At 37.2% G+C, this 20,007-nt stretch overlaps 1 protein-coding gene across 49 annotated transcripts in view; it reads right to left on the bottom strand.

Annotated features, from left to right (window-relative positions):
- Nucleotides 1-20,007, bottom strand: part of LOC126295245 (basement membrane-specific heparan sulfate proteoglycan core protein) — a 1,297,357-nt gene that overhangs the window by 213,763 nt on the left and 1,063,587 nt on the right. For 33 of the 49 annotated variants that reach the window (XM_049987617.1, XM_049987624.1, XM_049987622.1 and 30 more), the window contains 3 exons: nucleotides 13,202-13,309; nucleotides 8,259-8,405; nucleotides 170-325 (listed from right to left, as the gene is read on the bottom strand). In XM_049987617.1, coding sequence (XP_049843574.1) covers nucleotides 170-325; nucleotides 8,259-8,405; nucleotides 13,202-13,309 — 411 coding nt within the window. The remainder of the gene's footprint in view (nucleotides 1-169; nucleotides 326-8,258; nucleotides 8,406-13,201; nucleotides 13,310-20,007) is intronic. The other 16 variants (XM_049987607.1, XM_049987618.1, XM_049987615.1 and 13 more) reach the window with 1 other exon arrangement.

Here is a 20,007-nt window from a genome sequence, read left to right as displayed (position 1 = left end):
AACAAGATATAAACAGCAAGTGCAGTACTGGCAGTCAGCTCTGCTGGATTCACAATAGTTTCAATAACTTGGTGACAAGGCCAGGCTCAGCCACTCTCCTCACTGACATCTTCCCTTTGCTGGTATTAGTCGCAGCTGTATGTACAGGGAACGCCGAGGCACGACTTACGGCAGTCGAGTTCGTCACTCGAGTCCAGGGGGCAGTCGACCATGCGGTTGCACCTGAGGTGCATCGGGATGCACGGTCCATTCTCGCAACGGAAATCCACCTTGGAGCAGGCACGCGGTGACTGCGTCGTTGTCGTCGTCGTTGTCGTCTCGTTACCTGATTGGGTAACTCACGAGGTCACACGTGGTCTTCATTCCTCAGGTTCTTGTACAGTAAATCTCTTCTAACAACTCCTTTTCCTTTTGTTACATTACCGTTTTTTACAGGATACAAACAGGCAGTTAATGTCCACTAAATTAAAACTGTGTTTACTGTCTTGATTCCTACGACAGCGATTGAGTTATCGTTCCTCGAAGTGCTAAAGGTCTTTTCTGCAACTGTTGATTGCATCTGCATTACTCCAGTCACCAATTATGTTCCAGTTTTATTCACTCAACAAGTTTCCAACAAATAACAAGAAATTTTCAAGTGCATTAGCTATTTACACTAAGTAATGCACAGTCATACAATAAAATGTAAAAGTTTGAACAACACATGTTGTTGTTAGCTTGAGTTGTAACAGACACAACAGGAAATTAATGAACTGTCCAATATTTTGCATATTTCTCAGAATAAATGAAAGTCCCAGAAAAAGTGTCATATGTTGAAACTACCTGGATATATGACATCACATACCGACATCGAATATTTAGTCTGTATTACAATTTAACTGCTCTTTCTCTGTCACTGATATGTTGTGCTACAATATTGGTGTTGCTCCGTAACAACACACCAGCTCGTTGTCATATGTATGTTTTCTATTAATGCTATGTTTTGCTGATTTAGACGGGCTGTCCAAACTTCCTAACCACAGCCAATTTATTCAGCATATGACAATGATGTATGTCAACTCACACATTTCATTACGTTACTGTACTGTTCTTGGCATAAAAACTTAATAGACTTGAAAAATACTCATAATAGAGGAATACTAATAATTGTTGTGTAAATGAAACTATAACATAACTGGTCATGGTTTCTCATTTCAATAAATTGTGTTTATTTTACGTCTGTTCCAGCTGGAATTCACCCATACTGAATTATGCTTTTCTTTGCAAACATAGATGTTACTTTGTTCTTGGAGTTGATGATAAGCTATCTTTTAAGACCAAAATGGGATATGTTTCTTGCTTGCATGTCATAACCATTTTGGAAATCAAGAATCTCTCCAGCAATCAACATGGATTCTACGAGCAGCGACTGAAACTTAGCTTTGATCACAGTATCCAACGTACCCTCCACCACATGTTAAATTGGCTTGTGAAATAAAATGTAGATTTATATGTTGTTTCAGTAGTGGTGGTGGTAGAGGCAGCGGCAGTAGTCTTCACTCTGAAGACTGATTTGAGGGAGCTTGGCAACCCGGTCAGATTTAGATGTACTACAATAAGTTGGGGCTAATGAGTTTCCAAAACTGTGTACCAAGTTGAGAAGCTATGAATTCAAGTATTTAGTTGGTTGGTTGATTGGGAGGGAGAGGGGGGGGGGGGGGGGGGGCAGGGGGTAAACAGCGAGGTACCTTTGTAACTTGGTTCAATGTTTCTTGTACTGCATAGCTACGAAGTTGCTATCAGCTCTAAGATTATAAGAATGGTCATAACTGCTAACAAAAACAACATACACCACTCAGAATCTGTCTGATACAAACACAGTTTCAACATAGTAGCCGAGTCATTTATTTGTATCCTGTTTACAAGAGATACACACAGTTTATCTTAATTTATGTCAAAAGACTTATAGCTTAGATGTTCATGAACGTCTAACAACATTTTGTAGCTTAAGTTACACACAGGCAATTAAGAAATTCCAGCTAATTCAGTGTGTCAGACAATAACCTCTATACTCCACAGAAGCTATGAGTAATATCACAGGGGAGGTAACCAGATAAGACCCCGAATGTGAAATAGGTGTGTATGAGCACTCTTACAGATTCTACTGTCCGGAAGTCACATGATCTCTCAAGTTTTTATGGCATGACTCAGCAAGGGCCAAATGCGGGCAAGCACCACTGATTTCGCCTCACTTACACTATGTTGGCAATTGCGGCCCAAACACTTTCTCCACATACGTGCACACCATAATTACTCTACCAAGCAAACATTTGTGTGTTATGAGACATTCCCAGAGGGTTCCACTGGGGGCAGAACCACACAATAACCCTGGGTTCGGTGGGGTGAGTGGACTGCTGTAGCCTGTTGTGAACCACTGAGGGCTACGGCGGGGACGGAGCCTCTCCATCATTTCTAGGTCCCCAGTTCCGTACAATACAATACAAGGGTATACTTTTGGGATTCACACCATTAATTCATATGTCAGTTTGTACTTACTACAGCTGCAATATAAGTGTAAGCACAATTGAGGACTTAAGGCACTCTTGCAATCATGTAAAAGGATTTTCAACACTCATCAGTAATGTGAGAACATCATTTTGAGGCAAGCAGTTAATGGGCTGGAAGAAGTCAACACTCTTAATGACTTAAAGTCTAATGAGGTTATGAAGCAACCTTGAGAGAGGCGATATGTATTTGATATAAAGAGGATATGTGAATCAACAATTGTTGTTGCCCTGAACATATTTAATAGCTACTTCTCAATCAAGTAGCTCCTCAGTTTGCCTCACAACGGCTGAGGGCACCCCGCTTGCCGACAGCACTCGGCAGACCGGATGGTCGCCCATTCAATTATTAGGCCAGCCCAACAGCACTTAACTTTGGTGATCTGATGGGAACCAATGTTACAACTGCGGCAAGGCCGTTGGCAACAAGAGTTGTAAACACAAGATAAAAGCAACTCACTTCATTGTCCTCAAATATCTGATAATAAATTAAGATATAAGTAATTTACTCTCCCCAGGGCAGGCAGTGATCAGGAGCTAAAGAAACAAAGACCAATATGTTTTTGCAGGTTTTCATTAGTTTTTAAACTCAAATATTTTAGTTTAGGCTTAACTGTGACTGTTACTTACTAGGCTGGCCACACAAACCGTAGTTGGTCTTTCTTACTAGATTGGCCACATTAACCGTAGTTGATTTTTTGCCTTGCCTACCAGTCTCCACATATTCTTATCTAGCTAGTCCTATCACACCCATATCCCCTACGATCCTGCCCAGTCTATCTCAGCCATGTTGTTCCTCTCGGTCACTTACTTCCTACATCTTCTCTACGCATTATGTGTCGGTCCTGCTTCACTCCCTCTTTAGTCACCTTTTCTGCCCAGTCATCCCTATTCTTCACTGGTCCACAAATCTATCTCAGGCCAGCATTCTCAAAATCATGAGTTTTCTTTCTCTCTTTTGTGTCAAGAATACAGGTCTCTCCTTTACATAACCGCAGAACCGTAGAAGCTAATCTTCACGGATCTCGATAAAAGCCGGGACTCGAGCAGCTTTCCGAATGTAAACCTTCACTTGTTTGTAGTTTGAATTCTTGTTCTCACTTCCTGGTCTATCTCAATTCTTTCACTGTGTGCTCCCCCAAATAGTTGAAGTCTTTCACCCTTCCAAAGATTTTGCCACCTACATCTAATGGTCTGTCATCATTCCTCTCTGCTTATTATGAAGTAACTGGTCTTATCCGTGTTCATGTATATGCCCATTCTTATTGCATTTTGAAGAATTAGAGCTCAAGATCAAGTAGATTTGTAAAATTCAAAAAGGCATAGACACAACAGTTGTACATATGAAGTACACTGCTCCTTTAAAATTGTAATAAATCAACTTGACAAAAAATAAATAAATAAAAATAAATAAATAAATAAATAAAATAAAAATATATAAAAAATTATGTTGTTAAAAGTTATTTATTCAATAATTTGAGAGGGTGCAGTTTGGACCAAAACAAGAAAAGAAGTCCAGTACACATGGGCTCTAAAAGGCCTACCTTGAGAGCTACGAGCACTCTCTGATCTACACAACTGTGAAACCCATCTCTTCCACTGCAAGCTCTTTGCTGTTAGGAATGACCTACAGACCACAGTAAACAAATGAGAACACATTATTCTGTTACTGTAACACAGCTGAGCTTCTAATGTAATCTGCTCACTATTACATATGAGCTGTAATTATGAGCCATCACGAAAGGAAATATTCAATATCTACAGACCACACTAAACAAATGAGAACACATTATCCTGCTACTGTAACGCATCTGAGATTCTAATGTAATCTGCTCGCTATTACGTATGAGCTGTAATTATGAGACGTCACGAAAGGAAATATTCAATATGTCTGTCATTTCTAATGTGGAGTAATGCGACTATATTATGCTGGTAAGTGCAAAGATAAAATTACACAGTAAATGATTTCACTAACTTATCAAAATACAAACTGGTTCCATTAGAAGTAATGCCTGCACTGCATGACACTTACTCAGAAATATAAATATGATTTCGAGTAACAACAGATGTTAACTGCATGCGGTATCCGTGGGCAATAACAGAGAAATGTGTCCTCATTTGTTTATTGCATTTTGTAGATCACTCGTAATAGCAAAGAGCTTGCAGAAGACATATGTTTTACAGATGAACAAGTGCTCATATCCCCTAAGGGATGCATTTTTCAGCTCATACTTATTTATTTTATTTTATGGCCAACATTGGACCACTTTAGTCAATATTATGAATTACGTTCTTCTGTTTTTTGTTGGCCCAAAATTCCTTCATTCTTTCAGATCATGCCCTTCTCTCCGCATCTGAAATCACCCTTCCCATTCTCTGTTAATTTTTATCGCTAGTGTGATACGTTTGTCCTGAAGTGTCTTGAGCATGTCTGTCTTGTCTTTCAAATCCTCCATCGTAACGTGAAATTTTATAATGTCCGCCTCGATTTCTGTGATCCATTTAATGCCGATCTAACTATTCTGTAAAATCTCAATTATTCTCCTGCTGCTTCTATTTTCTGTTGTTCTCATCAAATGCCTGTGGAAAGAGAACCATTTCTTTTTCATTTTACTTGTCATTGGTTCTATTTCTTTATGAACCGTTTCATTTGAAGCTATTCTGAAAACTCCGTCTTTTTGGTATTTTTTATTTATATATGTTCTGATTATCTTTGTTTCTATTTTGAGCTATCTATTGCTACACTGTTGGTGGTTTTAAATATAGTTTCATTAGCATATGTTATTTGTGGCTGTGTGACTGTTTTGTTGTGTTTCAATTTTGTGGCTACTGAGAGGCATTTTTTGTTATATGTGTTCTTGACAATGCAATGTGCTTCAATCAATTTGTTTATTCTATTCTACCATGATGGTTTCTCCTTCAGGTTGTGTGTTATTATTTCTCTCAAATATTTAAACTTTTCAACAATTTTTATGTCGTATTCTCAATTCTAAATTTGTTTGCCTCCAATAATTGTGTTTGTTATTTGGTTTCTTGAATGTTGTAGGCAAGAAAAGTGAGGTCATCAGCAAATCATAAACAGTTCAACTTTACGTCATCTTTTTGAGCTCATACTTACTAAAACAAAAAAATCTCAACACTTTCCATCCCATAATTTCTTGTCATGTTCACAAGTTTATAATGCTTGATTTGTTACCACTAATTCTGCCATTCTGGCCTAAAAAAGAAACTGCAGTTCCATTCAAAAATAATAATACAAGTGGAGGGAAGAAGCAGAAGTTGATGCTCGGGTGTCTGTTATTAATAACATTGCGAAAATGCATTGTTCTTTGTTTCACAAGTCCCTGGTCGCTATTCATCTAAGTTAAATGTGATTCAAAATTTTTTAATGTGACATGTTCAGATGATGCTTAGCCTTCTACTTCAATATTAGCCATTTACAGAGTTACACACCACTTAATGAAATTATGTGATGCACCACAGAACTGACACACAGCTGTTCTAACTGGAATTCCTTACAGAGTTAGAAGTGAGACCACAGAGCAACCTCCAGGACATTAACAAAAAAACAGCAGACAATATCATAAAATAACAACAAAGCAATAACACAACAACAAATAAAAATTTATACTACTTTAGCATCTGTGGAAGAGTTCCACCTGCCTGAAACCAAATACTAGACAACAAAACAAAAACAAAAACGTAAGTGAATCCATTTTAAACACAGATGCACTGCACAATTTCTAGACAGAATTTTAAATCTATTTTTACTGCAGACAAACTCACACTATAACAAACAAACAGTACACCATAACCTGTCACACACTGACAGAGTAACTGTGGATTAAATGTTTCTAGCTTTAAACCTATCAGCATTTAAAATTAAATTTGTCCACATTGTACAAAATTAGTTGAGGTCTGTGAATGTAACAAACAATTTTTAAAATAATGCTTTTCCAGGTTTAGTCATGTTTTCACTGCAACATTTACTAGTATTATGCTTTCTGGCAACATGCTGCCATCAAGTGGATACCTGTTATTTACTTATCAATTGTCATACCACACGTTCCTCTGAAGTGTGAAAGAATTTTTTACTTCCACACTTAACAGGAATGTGTTAATGTAACAATTTAAGTAGTTAAGGATCAAACAGTTAAGGTGCTGAATTATCTATAACCAAAAAAATGAGTCTGTAAGTATATCTTTTATGTACCACCGAGGACTTTCCATTGCCACAATAACATCATAGTTGATGTATAGATAAGGCACCTGACAATGACAGCAAGCTGCTGAAATAGGTCTTTCCAATAGATATGTGAATAGACATGACTGATACTGAATAGTGTTGTTTTGTACATAAATTACCATCGTCTAATTGTTAAGCTTCTGCATCTTATTTGGAAGGAGTGGAGAACGAATAGCAACTTACATAACTCAATTTCAATTTTCTGCAGTTTCCCAAAACCACTCAAAGCAAATGTCTCATACTGGAGATATCTACCTTCTTCTCTTATTTGCCAGAGGCTTTAATTACTGAAATTTCAACAATCCATTAAGCTTACCAGTATCTTAAACATAAGTACGATAAGGGACAATGGCAAATTATGTGTAGCACTTTAATGATTGAGTTTGCAGATATATAGCATTCTTTTCACCCAGTACTTCTACCATTATATAGAGAATGGATGCTGACAGCCTTGCTCTTTAGTGTCCAAAATTAAACACGCCCCCCAATTCTAATCTGTAATCACTACCACCAGGTGACAATCCATGCATATTTTGATTTACTGCTTACTTGACTCAAATTTCAATAATTTTTACTTTGTGTCAAAGATAAGTAAGCAATCAACTGAAACACTTTATAAACTTCACTTTCACTTCAGATACACAGTTAATAATATTTCCATACTGTTATGTGCTTATAGTATTGACTAATAAATCTTTTCCAATCATCGGTTTCAGTTACACGATCACTAAATTCCTTTTCTCGTGCCTCCATCTCGCACTGCCACAAGGTCAGCACGGCTATTAACGGAGTTGGCACAGGTAGTTTAAAGGGTGGCTGGATGCCCTTCATGTCACCACCCCGTTAACCTCCTAGACCACAATATATGTACCTCAACTGTCTATATGTAGTGTTGTTAATATGGAAGAGGAGTACCTAACTTGGTTACCAGCACAGTATTCACCTAGTGGGATGTGCGAAACCTCCTAAACGCCACCTCCAGGCTGGCAAACACACCAACCCTCACTGTTAATTCAGCGGGCAAACTCGATCCTTAACAGTATGCATTGCACTGCACACAGAAGCACGGATTACGACAGCTTACAGAGATTAATAAACTGCATCAACGCATTTTATTATTAACAGCAGCTAAGCTGGATAGCTTTTACTTTATTCAATGTCACAATAAGAATGTTGCCATACAGCCTGCTATAAATAAATATACAGTACATGAAGATAACGAGTTGATAAAAATGGCTGGTTAAAAATTATTTATTTATCAACAGCTGTAGGCTATTCTGAAAAAGTGAAATGTATAGTAAAGCATTAATCCATCAATGAGTGACATTATGGTGTACAGTTTATTTTTTTATTAACACTACTGTCTCACACAATGTTGGTAAACTATTGCTAAAAATGAACGGTTACAAAACAAACAGGCAGAACAGCAGTGAGCGGATGGCGCAGAGCGGAGGAGTGCAGATACTCACGGCAGTCCCTCTCGTCCGAGCGGTCCCTGCAGTCGGGTCGGCCATTGCACACGGACGACTGCGGCACACACTGCCCTCCGCTGGCACACGCGAACTGCCCGGGCAAGCAGTTTCCTGAGGGGGGCGTGGGTGGCGGCGGGCGCGGAGCTGCAGGCAAAAAAGGAATTACGTACGGTGCAGTAGGTACCGGTACCCTCACCGTTACTATTCTAATTTACAGGCAATCCGAAGAGGTGACATCATTTCGACAAATAATTTCCGTGAGATCTCTGGGATGAAATTCCAGGTTTCCTTGGATCAAATTTTGCTACAAGTGACAATAAATTTTACTTTACTATCTTTTACAGCTGCAATTGCGAGGATGAAAACCAAACCTAAGACTAAAAGTGCTGAATCACTGACCATTTGAATTGAAACAACTGACTTTATTGATTTGGAAACAAAAACGGAGAATAAATACTTACTCAAATTTCTCATTAGGAAAGAAGGGTCAGAAGGATCATAAAATTAATATGTGAACACGGAAAACTAAAATACTGATTTTTAATATTAATTATAAAAGGAGGCCAATGTAACATACACAATTCAAAATGTACTTCGCCACAGCCACGTGGAGGGGGGGGGGGGGGGGGGGGGGGGGGAACCATGTATGTACTAGGCTGTTAAGAGAGGTAAAAGCAAGAAGTGATACACAGGTGAGAAAAGTTTTCATACCACACAGCTACAATTGCTAGGATGGTGAAGTTGGTAGTAATGAAAAACCAAGCATTGTAATAATGAAGCCTTTCCATTTAATTTTTGTCACAGAGTAGTAAACAGTATTAACTGAGTTCATTTGCTACAGTTAAAAATAATCTGAAGTAAGCTTCTAATTTTCAGTTTGTTCATTTAGAATAGCTATGACTTCCCTTATTATATAGAAACTACATTTGTTTTACACTATGCCTCAAAGCAGAACATTAATGAATCATACTGAAAGACAAAGAGCTAGAGACACACAATTATTGTGTAGATTAAGTAACAGGAATTGTGTGGACATTGATAAAGGTAAGTGTAGTGTTGTTTTGAAAGATACATTTAAATGCTCAGTGAATGTAATTCCAAACAATTTTGAGAGTAATAATTGTGGTTTGATGAATTCACAGTGCAGATTATGTAATGCATAAACATTTTGCATTTGAGGTTCCTTTACATGATAGAATGGCAATCACACTGAGCTGTCATAAGAGAAAGTTAATTTGACACCGTTAACACAAACATTATTTTTCAGTGCACTCCATCAAGGACTCACTTCAAATGACCCAACAATTTCGCTTTCGTTACTTTATAAACACACTATACAGTAATAATAAAAATAATTAGGAAAAAACTGTAATTTATTGTATTAATACTGATATATTCTTATTCAAGATAAATATATCTATAACTAGAGGAAGTTTTAAAGTGCAACTGTAAAGTGCCATTTCAGAATAATGCAAAACAAAATGTTTACAACTTATAATTTTCAATTTCTTTACAAAATCGGGTCATTAAGTCTAACTCTGTTTTTGCTTCTTTGAAAAAATGTTGTTGTACCACTGCTTATTCAGTTTTCAATTGCTTTCTGTATCTGCTCTAAGCCTTCAATTTTCTTCACTTCTTGTTCCGTAACTTTTGTAAACTCTAGCACCCTTCAACAATGCTTGGGTCACACTGATTCAAACAAAGTTGTTTTTTATTTATTGGTTCTTTGAAACATTTGTTTCCATCATCCAGTAATCTATCAACACTCAATCTTTTCTACTTTTCCCTCTCTTTCACTTTCATCAGTGAATGATCGTCTTGTTCAATATCTACTTTCTATTTTCCAAACTTACTCTTCATACTTGCTTCCAACCACTTTTCTTTTTCCTGTTCTTGTTTCCTCAGTTTCTTCTCAGCCACTTTCTTCTCACATTCACAGTACTGCACTTGAATCTGACACGAGCTGAGTGTGTGAATTGAAAAGTTCTGAACGATTATTACAAAGTGAGCCTCCCCTCAAACAAATTCACCACAGAACCTTTTACATCCAATAAGCATTCAATGTTCTTTCACACGTATTAGCATTCACGCTGCTTTCCGACAATGAGGATTCCATTTCTACATTCGCACTGCCACGTGAAAGTGCCTTTGGATCCTACACAATTTTTGCAGAAGCAAAGGTATTTCTTTCGTCTAGAAGTACATGTCTTCTAAAAAATTTACTCCAGTAAACATCCAATGGGTTCTAGTAACTACCCGATTTTTCTTCTTTTAACATTAGTAGTTTCCATTCATCGACTAGTACATCTTCACTGCATTCAACTGGAAGAACCGCATCTAATTTTATTATATTTTATGTGATCCTTCTTTCACCCTCTTTGTGGGATACAATCATCAAAGATATCGCAATACTGGTTTATCCAGAGAAGACTTTTCCAAAATGTGTGTACAAGCAGACACACAGTCCTTTCCAGGTTGCATGGAAATGTAGTATCTTTGTTGTGCATTCAGCTTCTTGAGATATTTACTTTCTCTAGTGCTGAACACTTCTATTTAAGGGCACATAATACTTATCACACCCTTCCAGACTCAGTGGAGAGGCACAAAACATAAAATTAATTCACGAACGCTCTGATGAAGCTTATGAACTCATATATTACATGCATTAAAAGATCTCATCTGAAAGAAACAGGTGATCCTGAACATGTATGAGCACTTGGACAAGCAAACTTAATCCCTACTTTGGTGGTTTCGTCTTTTAACAGTTTAGCAATATTTTTCTATTGCAAAGAACTCATCAACTTGCTTTTATGCTGGGGTATGGAGTGAAGAAAGTATTTTTCAACAGCTGAGCATTTTCCAAAAATCTCTTCCCAGCTGGTTCTAATGTCAGCAACCTAGAGGAAGCATGTTTCATAAACCAACGACCAGAAAGTTTCATATCTGACCGTATTTTTTCAAAATCTGTCCAAGAAAAAGTACTGACAAACAATATCACGTCCAACGTATTTTCACCAAAGTCCTCGTAATTCTTTTTGGAAGACAAAATGGATGATGTCTATGTTACATGTGCCAACATCACTCAACTACTTTTTTTTCTAACAGAATCAGAATCATAAAACAATTCACAGTTTTGTTATTAACATTGGGACCATCACAACTTATCATCAATAGCTTTCAATGAGAAAGCTTAACACTATCCGAGGCTTCATTTAACTCAGAGTAAATATGACTAGCAGTGGCTTTAACAATGAAGAAATTATGTAGATGTCATGTCATTACCATTTGTTCGGAATCAAACCAGTATTTAAGTACAGTTTGAAGCTCTTTCTTTGAATTTGTATCCAAGAGACAAATTACTTTTGTTTTTGTCCAAATTTGTAAACATTAGATTATATTACAATTTTGACCTCTCTGATAGAAATATGTGATCTGTTTCATATGATTTGTGTGTCATTTTTCTTCTGAAAAATTTCTGACTCATCTTGAAATTTGTCAGATATCTCCATGTTTTCGCTGACTTCATACCACTTGCATAACATTCCCAATATAGAGATCGAGAATCACTCTGGCATACAAGGCTGTTAACAAAACTTACAGCCTTCTCAATGGAATTTTCAAAATTTTCAATCCATATGCCACACCAACCATTACTTTAGTGGCCATAAACTTTCCTTCATGTCACATAAATTTGAAGGATACAGACTAAAACTGACCAGTTAGAGAAATATTGATTTTATTGACCATTTTTACTCCTTACAATTGGCACTGTTTGAGTTGCTGTGTCACTTATTAGCAACACCCACTAAACTTCCTGAGTTACACAGTTTCTGACTGTAATACTTGACTTACTGTATTAAGCCTTTCACATGGGTATACAGCTCTGAATTAGTAGTTGATGACAGCTTTTAAATTTTTTAATTTAGTAAATAATTATTTGAAGTACTGAAAATCAAATTTTTGTTCACCTTGGAAGTTATTAGATACACAACCTGCAACTGGAACGAAGTGCCAGGATAGTCATTTAGTAATGATTTGTAGTTTTATCACCAGTTATGTTTGCTAAAGGTTCTTTTGCCCTTCAAAATTTCTTCATCGCCAACACAAGTTACTGTGCCACATCTGTGTAAGATAATCTCAACCAAGTGAGAAATCCTCAGAGAAACATGCTTCAAACTGTTCTCACTGGCATGTAACATCAGTTGACTTTGACAACAACAATACACAAAGTTCTGAGCCAGACACTGTTCACACAATGGCCGCTGTTGGTCTGAAGTGTGTCACTGACATTAAGTAGGCAAAGTACAACTTTGCACTGAAAGTAATACAGAAAAGACCCAGAGATTCAATATTCAATGCTGGTCAAAAACAACAATAATATGTATATCTTTTTTGTAGGAGCAATACTCAGGTCTGTACAATTTTCCTGGATTCTTACAGAGTCCAGTACAGTTAATGATTCTACATTAATCAGCATGAGTAAAAATATGAGAAACACTGCAAGTGTAGTGAAAAACCTCTATAATTGCTATTATAACAAATATCAGGCACAGAAAGTTTTCCAATCATTGCATCTGTGTAGATACATACACAATGTTTGCCCACATAACTCTAATCACAGTTTTGATTTCCAATAATGGACATGTTCCAATACTTAATTCAAGACTTGACAAGATGGACGACTTTGCTGATCTACTAATGACTGCATTGGATCACCTGCAGAATGTTTACATTATATAAGTAAGATTTTGGGGTATGTGAATATAAAGTACATATCTGTACATATACTTTGACTGAAAAACTTCCTGTAGTCCGAGTCGATTTGTGATGGTTAAACGTGGAGAAGTTCATTGCTAGAATATGATTTCTGATAAGCGGTGACCATCAAGTTTATGAGAGCAGCAGCTGTACAAAAATCAAGGTCATCAGTGAATACTCACGACATCCATATTCGTCACTGCTGTCACGGCACTGCGCCACTCCGTCACATCGCTGGTAGTCGGGCACGCACTGTCCGTCGCGGCAGCGGAACTCTCCGGGCCTGCAAGCTGTTGGAAAGAGAGTGAATAAATGATGGGGAATTATGAGCACACTACCGTTGAGCACGAAAATCAAGGTACAGTGCGTATAAAAACATGGAAACCAACAGCAGTAGGAATGATTTACTGCATTCATTCCTGCAGAGAGAAAAATGTTTCCTGCAAGGGGAATTAATGGATTGACCCTTTCCCATTTTCTTCAATCCTGCAGGATTTCCCAAAACAGTATGACACAGTTCTCGAAAACATACAAAGTAAATTGACTTTCAAGATTTCAGAGCAACGTTTAAGCACATAACATTCCAAGCAATCTAATACAGCCGCCTGCAGTGAAATGAACTGCAATCACCAAGTGCCTGGTTCAATTCTAACTAACAGTAACTTTCATTTGAATTCTATATCCATTATAAAAGGGAAATGTTAAGTAACAAGTATAGAACTTTCAAAAAATTAAATAAAATGACATGCTTTAAAAATAAAACACTAACTTCATGAAAATGAGAATATTCAGAGTAAATTAGAATTTGATGCAAGTATGTGAAGTATTATATAAAAAACAAAGTGTTATCAAACAATATTCTTCTTCTCCTTTCACGTACGACCAACTACAGACAATAGTTATTTCAACTATTTCTACTTTCTTTTTTTTCCACATTTCTCCATTCATTTCTCGATGTTTCTCTCATCTTTTTTCTGCCCGTGTGTCTCTGTGTCTCTTCTTGGAGCTTTCGTGGAAACCATTTGAATCTTAATTTCTTTATGAGTGGCAGTTGTTTCTCAATATTTTGTGAGTACCGGTAATTCAAAGCCTGTTTATGTCCCTTCGAACTTCTTTCCACTGTGTGCTTCCCATTTTCAATTTACCAAAATACATTTAAGAAATTGGTACCAGCAAGAATTTCTGATTACAACACTTTAATGCTACACACTCAGCTGCATATAGCTGTATTAACTTGCTCAATATGTTTTCCAGTTTTATACTTAACAGTGACCACAAACTATCAAAGCAGATTTCTTCGAATGCTTTTAAGAATTGGGTCATACTGCTTTAGGAAGCTGAGGCCTGGACACTGACTTTCAAATCCTACAATTATGAAGAAAATTGAAGGGGGCCTGTTTGTAAAGTACCCTTGTCCGTCTTAGTGACCATAGCTCACGAAACATATTGCTTTCCAGCATTTTGCCCTGAAATGTAGTTCAGCTTCCTTGATAATACCCTCAGAGGTTTGTTCAAAGACTGCAGATGACAATAATGGATGTGGGGGATGGGGGTGCATTGTGAGGTGTGGGGAATATTAGAAAGCACTAAACAAAAATTTGCTTAAGAAAATTTTAAAATTATAATGTGACATAAAAGCTGGAAAGTACTTAATTTCACGAGGTAAAATTCCAAGCACTGTTAATAGACACACATACAACTAGGAAAACCTATCCCATATTTCAGTATGTTTTGGCACTTCCTCAAAGAAAACAGAACGAGAAGATGGGAAAGGTGAGAAACGACAGGTTGAGAAGGAAGATTAGGGTTTAAGGTCCAATTAACGAGTTCATTAAAGATGGAGCATGTGGTCAGAGTAAGGGGAAGGAAATAATAGTTGTCATCCTTTGAAAGGAACCAAGCCAGCAAACACTTTAATCGATATAGGAAAATTGCAGAAAGCCTAAATGTGGATGGCTGTATGAGGATCTGAACCACTGTCCTCCCAAATGCAAGTACAGTGTCTTCATGCTGCCTTACAAAGCCGTTCACCCAAGAGGGCTTCCACTTGTGAGTACTCTACAAAAAAAGAATTACACGATACCGTAAGTCTTAAAAATACGGTTGTTATCAATTTTGGCATACAGTAGTGGTTCATTTCTGGTGTGTTGGAGGTTGAGGGTTCCAATACCACCACATGCTTTCTAATTTTTCTTTTAATCTTTATCGAACAGAATTTGATAATTATTTTTATTCAATTGCTGAGTTTAAAGGTTTTTTCTTTATTTCTAAACCTCTGCAACATCATTTTAACAATTGTATTACCTTTATTTCCTCTCGTTTTTTCTTCCTATCAGTAGTTTTTCATTTGGAATCTCCGCCCATGTGACTGCAAATAATTTTATGTACTAACCTTAATATAATTTATTGTTTTATCATTTTATACTTTCCTCCATGTTACTGACTTCATTATTTATGTTACTCGTTTTGCTCTAACTTAATGTTACTTAAAATTCCATCTTCCATTTAAATCTTCATCAGTACACTTTTTGTCTACAGTGGAATACAGATTTATGTTTTAAATTCATGTATGCTGTTTACCTTCCAAAAAGGGACATCTTGTAATACTAAACACATCCGACACCATTTCACAGTGCATATAAATAGGTAATTTTGTCTTTCGTTTTTTTATCCATCAGAATGACATTTTCAAACATTGAAATATTGTGACAGACAGTAATTGAAATATCCCAAAATGAAAAAAGAATGATAAGAAGAAGAAAAAGAGAGCAAATAGGAAAGTTGTTATGATGATTAAAATGATGCAGAAAAGGACCAGAAACAAAAAAGTTACACTTAAACCAAGTAAGTCAATAAAAATAATGATCAAAGTCATTTTAATAAAGATTTAAAAACATAAATAGTGAAGTTCCTGATGCGATTCAAACGAAAATCTTTCAGCATACCAGCAAAGTGCCTTTAACCCCTATGCTAAACTGCCACTCTCGATAACAGCATTACTTTTAGGTTCTAGAGCAGGGGTAGCCAGTCTTGTTTACCTACCAACTACTTTTGTACCTCTGTTAGTACTAAAATTTTCTACCCAGCCACCAGTTCCACAATAATAGTGATTCATAAATTGGGGAAGCAACCTTACTTTACTTAAAAAAAATTATACAGCACTTACAGGAAATTAAAGAATATAATAATAATTACCTACCAAATATTTTATGTCAAAATTTTAAGGAAACCTAACAAAAGCGTTTTTAAAACGCTTATCATCTGCTGCCCACCACGGAGGTTTGAATGTCCATTAGTGGGCACCAGGGGCCCGGTTGACTACCACTGCTCCAGAGCATCATAAGTAATTCTTTTTCATTGATTACATGTAAACAAGGGTCATTTGGGTGAATGGTTGCACAATCCTAGCCTACACTATCATACAGGAGTTTTCAAAAAGTTGATCTTCCCCTCGGGGCACCACACCTTGTTAGTTATCTGTCACAGATCCCACCACATGTCATTTTGTTTTTTCATCCTTCCTCCTTGAGGCAGGAGCTAATAATTCCAAAAGCCTCAACTCTTTTCTTCCTACATTTGCATGTTTCTACTGGCAGGGCATTCTAGAATTTTGCCTCCTTACAGTTATGTGCTGGCCATACCTATATCACTATAAATTTACGGACCACAATTACTAAGAGAAATCCATATTTAATTTTACATACCAACTGCAATGAACATCAGTGTACACTTTTAGTACAGGTACTTAAATACAGACTTTTTAAAAAATGGACCCAATTTTAATAATTTATATTTAATGAAATATACCAGTAGATATGATAAATGTTTACAGATGAATACAGTAGATTTTTAAGATTACAAATTTAGATTAAAATGATCACTGTGAGGCTACCCTCCTGCAGAGCAAAGCTCTAAGCAATAGCTGCACTCGACCTGCACACAAAGAACCATCTCTCACATTACTGAGTTACCACGCTGTAATATAATTTGCGGGTTGGCCAAACGTGTCAGTACAGATGGAATGTAAAGTGTCTCTTTTACATTCCCTCCCACTAGAAAAAAAATCGCTCAGTGTGAGATCGGGAGAACTTAAGACAGAAAATAGAGCCAGGAGGTCTTCTCCCATGCTATTTGAAAAGTACAAGTGTCACCAATCTGATTTAAGGTCGGCAGACTTTAGCTATGTGACCATCTTTTTTTATGACTTGCATCAACACTGCATGGCAGTAATTGGGTTAACAACCAATGTGAACTGGCTGTCAGTTGGTGTGACCATTCTGGCAGTGGTAACTGAGACTGTTTATTCTAATGTTTCCAACAGTTTACAGATTATTTACATCCAATTTGTATTTCATGAAATAAAAATTCAGTAAACTGGGTCCATCTTTTTTAATAAACCTTTATTAAGTTATTTCACTCATCAGAAATCGTTCATGTTTGGCATTCATTGGTTCATACACATACAATGAAAATGTTACAGAAGAAAAGATGATGTTTCACGAAGTATCTCACTGACTTCTTTCACAGTAATTGTAAAAAATGATGGCTGGATTGAAACATGAAAATAAATTAAGATGTCTACAATGTGATGCACTTCATGCATCTAAAGCATGCTTCTAATTATAGACTGTTGTCACAGAGAATCAGTTTCTTATGGAGATGCACTGATGTAAGGAATGAAGAGCACAGGGTAAAATGCTATGAAAGATGCAAGCACTGCTAAATTTTCTCCTTCTGTCTACTGCTAGACTTTCTCGTTCGATCTATTTTGGGGCTGCAGTAAATATAAAGAACGGACAAAACAAACTGGGACTTAACTTACGAGAAACACATAAACTTGCTATCAAGACATGACAGTAACTACAAAAATCATTGTACAATGAAAAAGTTGATGCATATAGAAGTAAATAATGCATTAGATCTCACACAATTCAGAAATGACACAAGACTGATCTAGTATATTAAGTCAAAATATCACTATTTGCCGCTGACTGACATGTTTCATGCAAAAAAGAATGATTGATGTGGCAGTTTATAAAATTACACAACTTACCCAAATCACACCCTAAATTTTTTCCTGGATTTGAACATACACAAACAAGATAATACCAACTGTCACACACACAACTTTATAACTCTCCTGCATATGTTCCAGGCATATCACTCTGTCTAGATTCATTCACATTGTAGCTCTTTCTAAAGATCTAAAATAATGTTTTCTGAAGTTGAGGAAAGTGTACATGGCAACTTGGATATCAGCAGAAGAAAGTTTAAAAGTACCAAACAAGACTACACAAGGAAAACAGGGACTAGTGACAACTAAAATGCAACAAAATGCTCCACAATGCATGTTCTCTTCAAGGGAAGGAGTGGTAAGACTATTAGCATAACCAAGCACAGTATGGGATACAGATGGCCCTCAATTTCCAATGCACAAAGTCTGGTCCCTATGAATAATGCTGCTAGATGGGAGTTTTTTTTGGTGTTCTACTAATTGAATCACTCAGTGAAGCACCACATGAAAATAGCCTCATTAGAAATTATATTTAAAATGAAGCTACATCAAGAAATAGGTACACTAACAGAAATGGAACATCACATTACCAAATTAATACTGCAGGTATTTCTGCACCTGTGAGATATGCCGATTAAAATTTCATCCTTATGTGAGCTTACTTCAGGTACAGAAGAAGGGCATTCCTACAGATAAAGAGAGGTGGAAGTACGCGTCGGCTATCGGGTGTGCCCAACATAACTGAAACTCGAGAAGATCACAACACAGCAAGACCAGACGACAAGCACAGGGATTTTAACGCCATATTTCAGACTGTGAGAAAGGTCAAATCACTGGCACAATGGCCACAGGAGCATCGTACCGATGGATAGCGCACACAGTTGGCTGTAGTGCACTGCCTGCAGAAAAAGTTGTGATGAGATGGATTCAGGACAACAACATGGCAAGAAGAATCGACACATATCCTTCCAGAGAAGAACCGACACAGGTCCCTCCCAAAGGACTACACTGCTTGAAGATCGCTCAATTGTTTGACTGGGTGATAAACATACAGGTGACAACAGCAGAAATCTAGGAGAGATTTACAGGCAGTGTTTCACACAAACCATTCGGAACAAACTAATGGAAGGTGAGATTAGACCACTTAGACTGAACTACAGGTGACAGGTTTTTGGACGGTGTAGGACAAAAGTCGACTGGGATATTAATTTGCATTCTGTGGTGTTCAGAGATGACTCACTTCTGCCTGTCGTGGTCATACCGAGGCCACCGATGACCTGATAAAAGGACAGAGAAAGCAGCAATTCTCGAGACCCGAGCCCCTCCAACTGCTGAATCGTGGTGTGGGGAGCTGTAGGATATTATATCAGGTCTGATTTGGTAGAGGCTGAAGGGGGGCTGAATGTCTCTCTCCATCATGTGGGAAGAATGGTAAACCCTGTTGTCATAGGCTTCGTACAAAGCCAAATGTAATATTCCAAAAAGACAATATACAACTCCACACTGCATCCCTGACTGGTCTGCCTTGCACCTTAATTTGTCATCCATAGAGCACATAACAAGCATAATGGGGAGATGTATATTTTTGTACCAAACTCCCTACTGTAATCTTCACGAACTGACACGAAATATGTTTTAGGCATGGCAAGAAATTCCTTAAGATGATATACAGCAGCCATTTGCTCCCAGTCCACAACAAATAAGAGTGTATTCATGCTTTTGGTGGTCACACTCACGTTAATGATGAACATAAGTTGCAAATGGGATGAAATTATCATTTAATACATTAACATTATGTGAAGAGCATATGTGCAACGTTTGATCGGTGAGACGAAGGGCATACGGCCACCCTCTGACACTAACATCACCAAATCGATACTGACAAGGCCGACCCTGTGCTGAAGTGGGACAAAAGCCCAAAGAAAATGATATGTGCACAGTTTGATAAATATCAGACTGGTGCTTCACAGTGTA

Source organism: Schistocerca gregaria, chromosome 11 (genome assembly GCF_023897955.1).
Source record: "Schistocerca gregaria isolate iqSchGreg1 chromosome 11, iqSchGreg1.2, whole genome shotgun sequence".
In the NCBI taxonomy this organism is placed as follows: Eukaryota; Metazoa; Arthropoda; class Insecta; order Orthoptera; family Acrididae; genus Schistocerca; species Schistocerca gregaria.
Note: the sequence above shows the minus strand (reverse complement) of the source record. Positions and strands in the feature narration are given on the sequence as shown.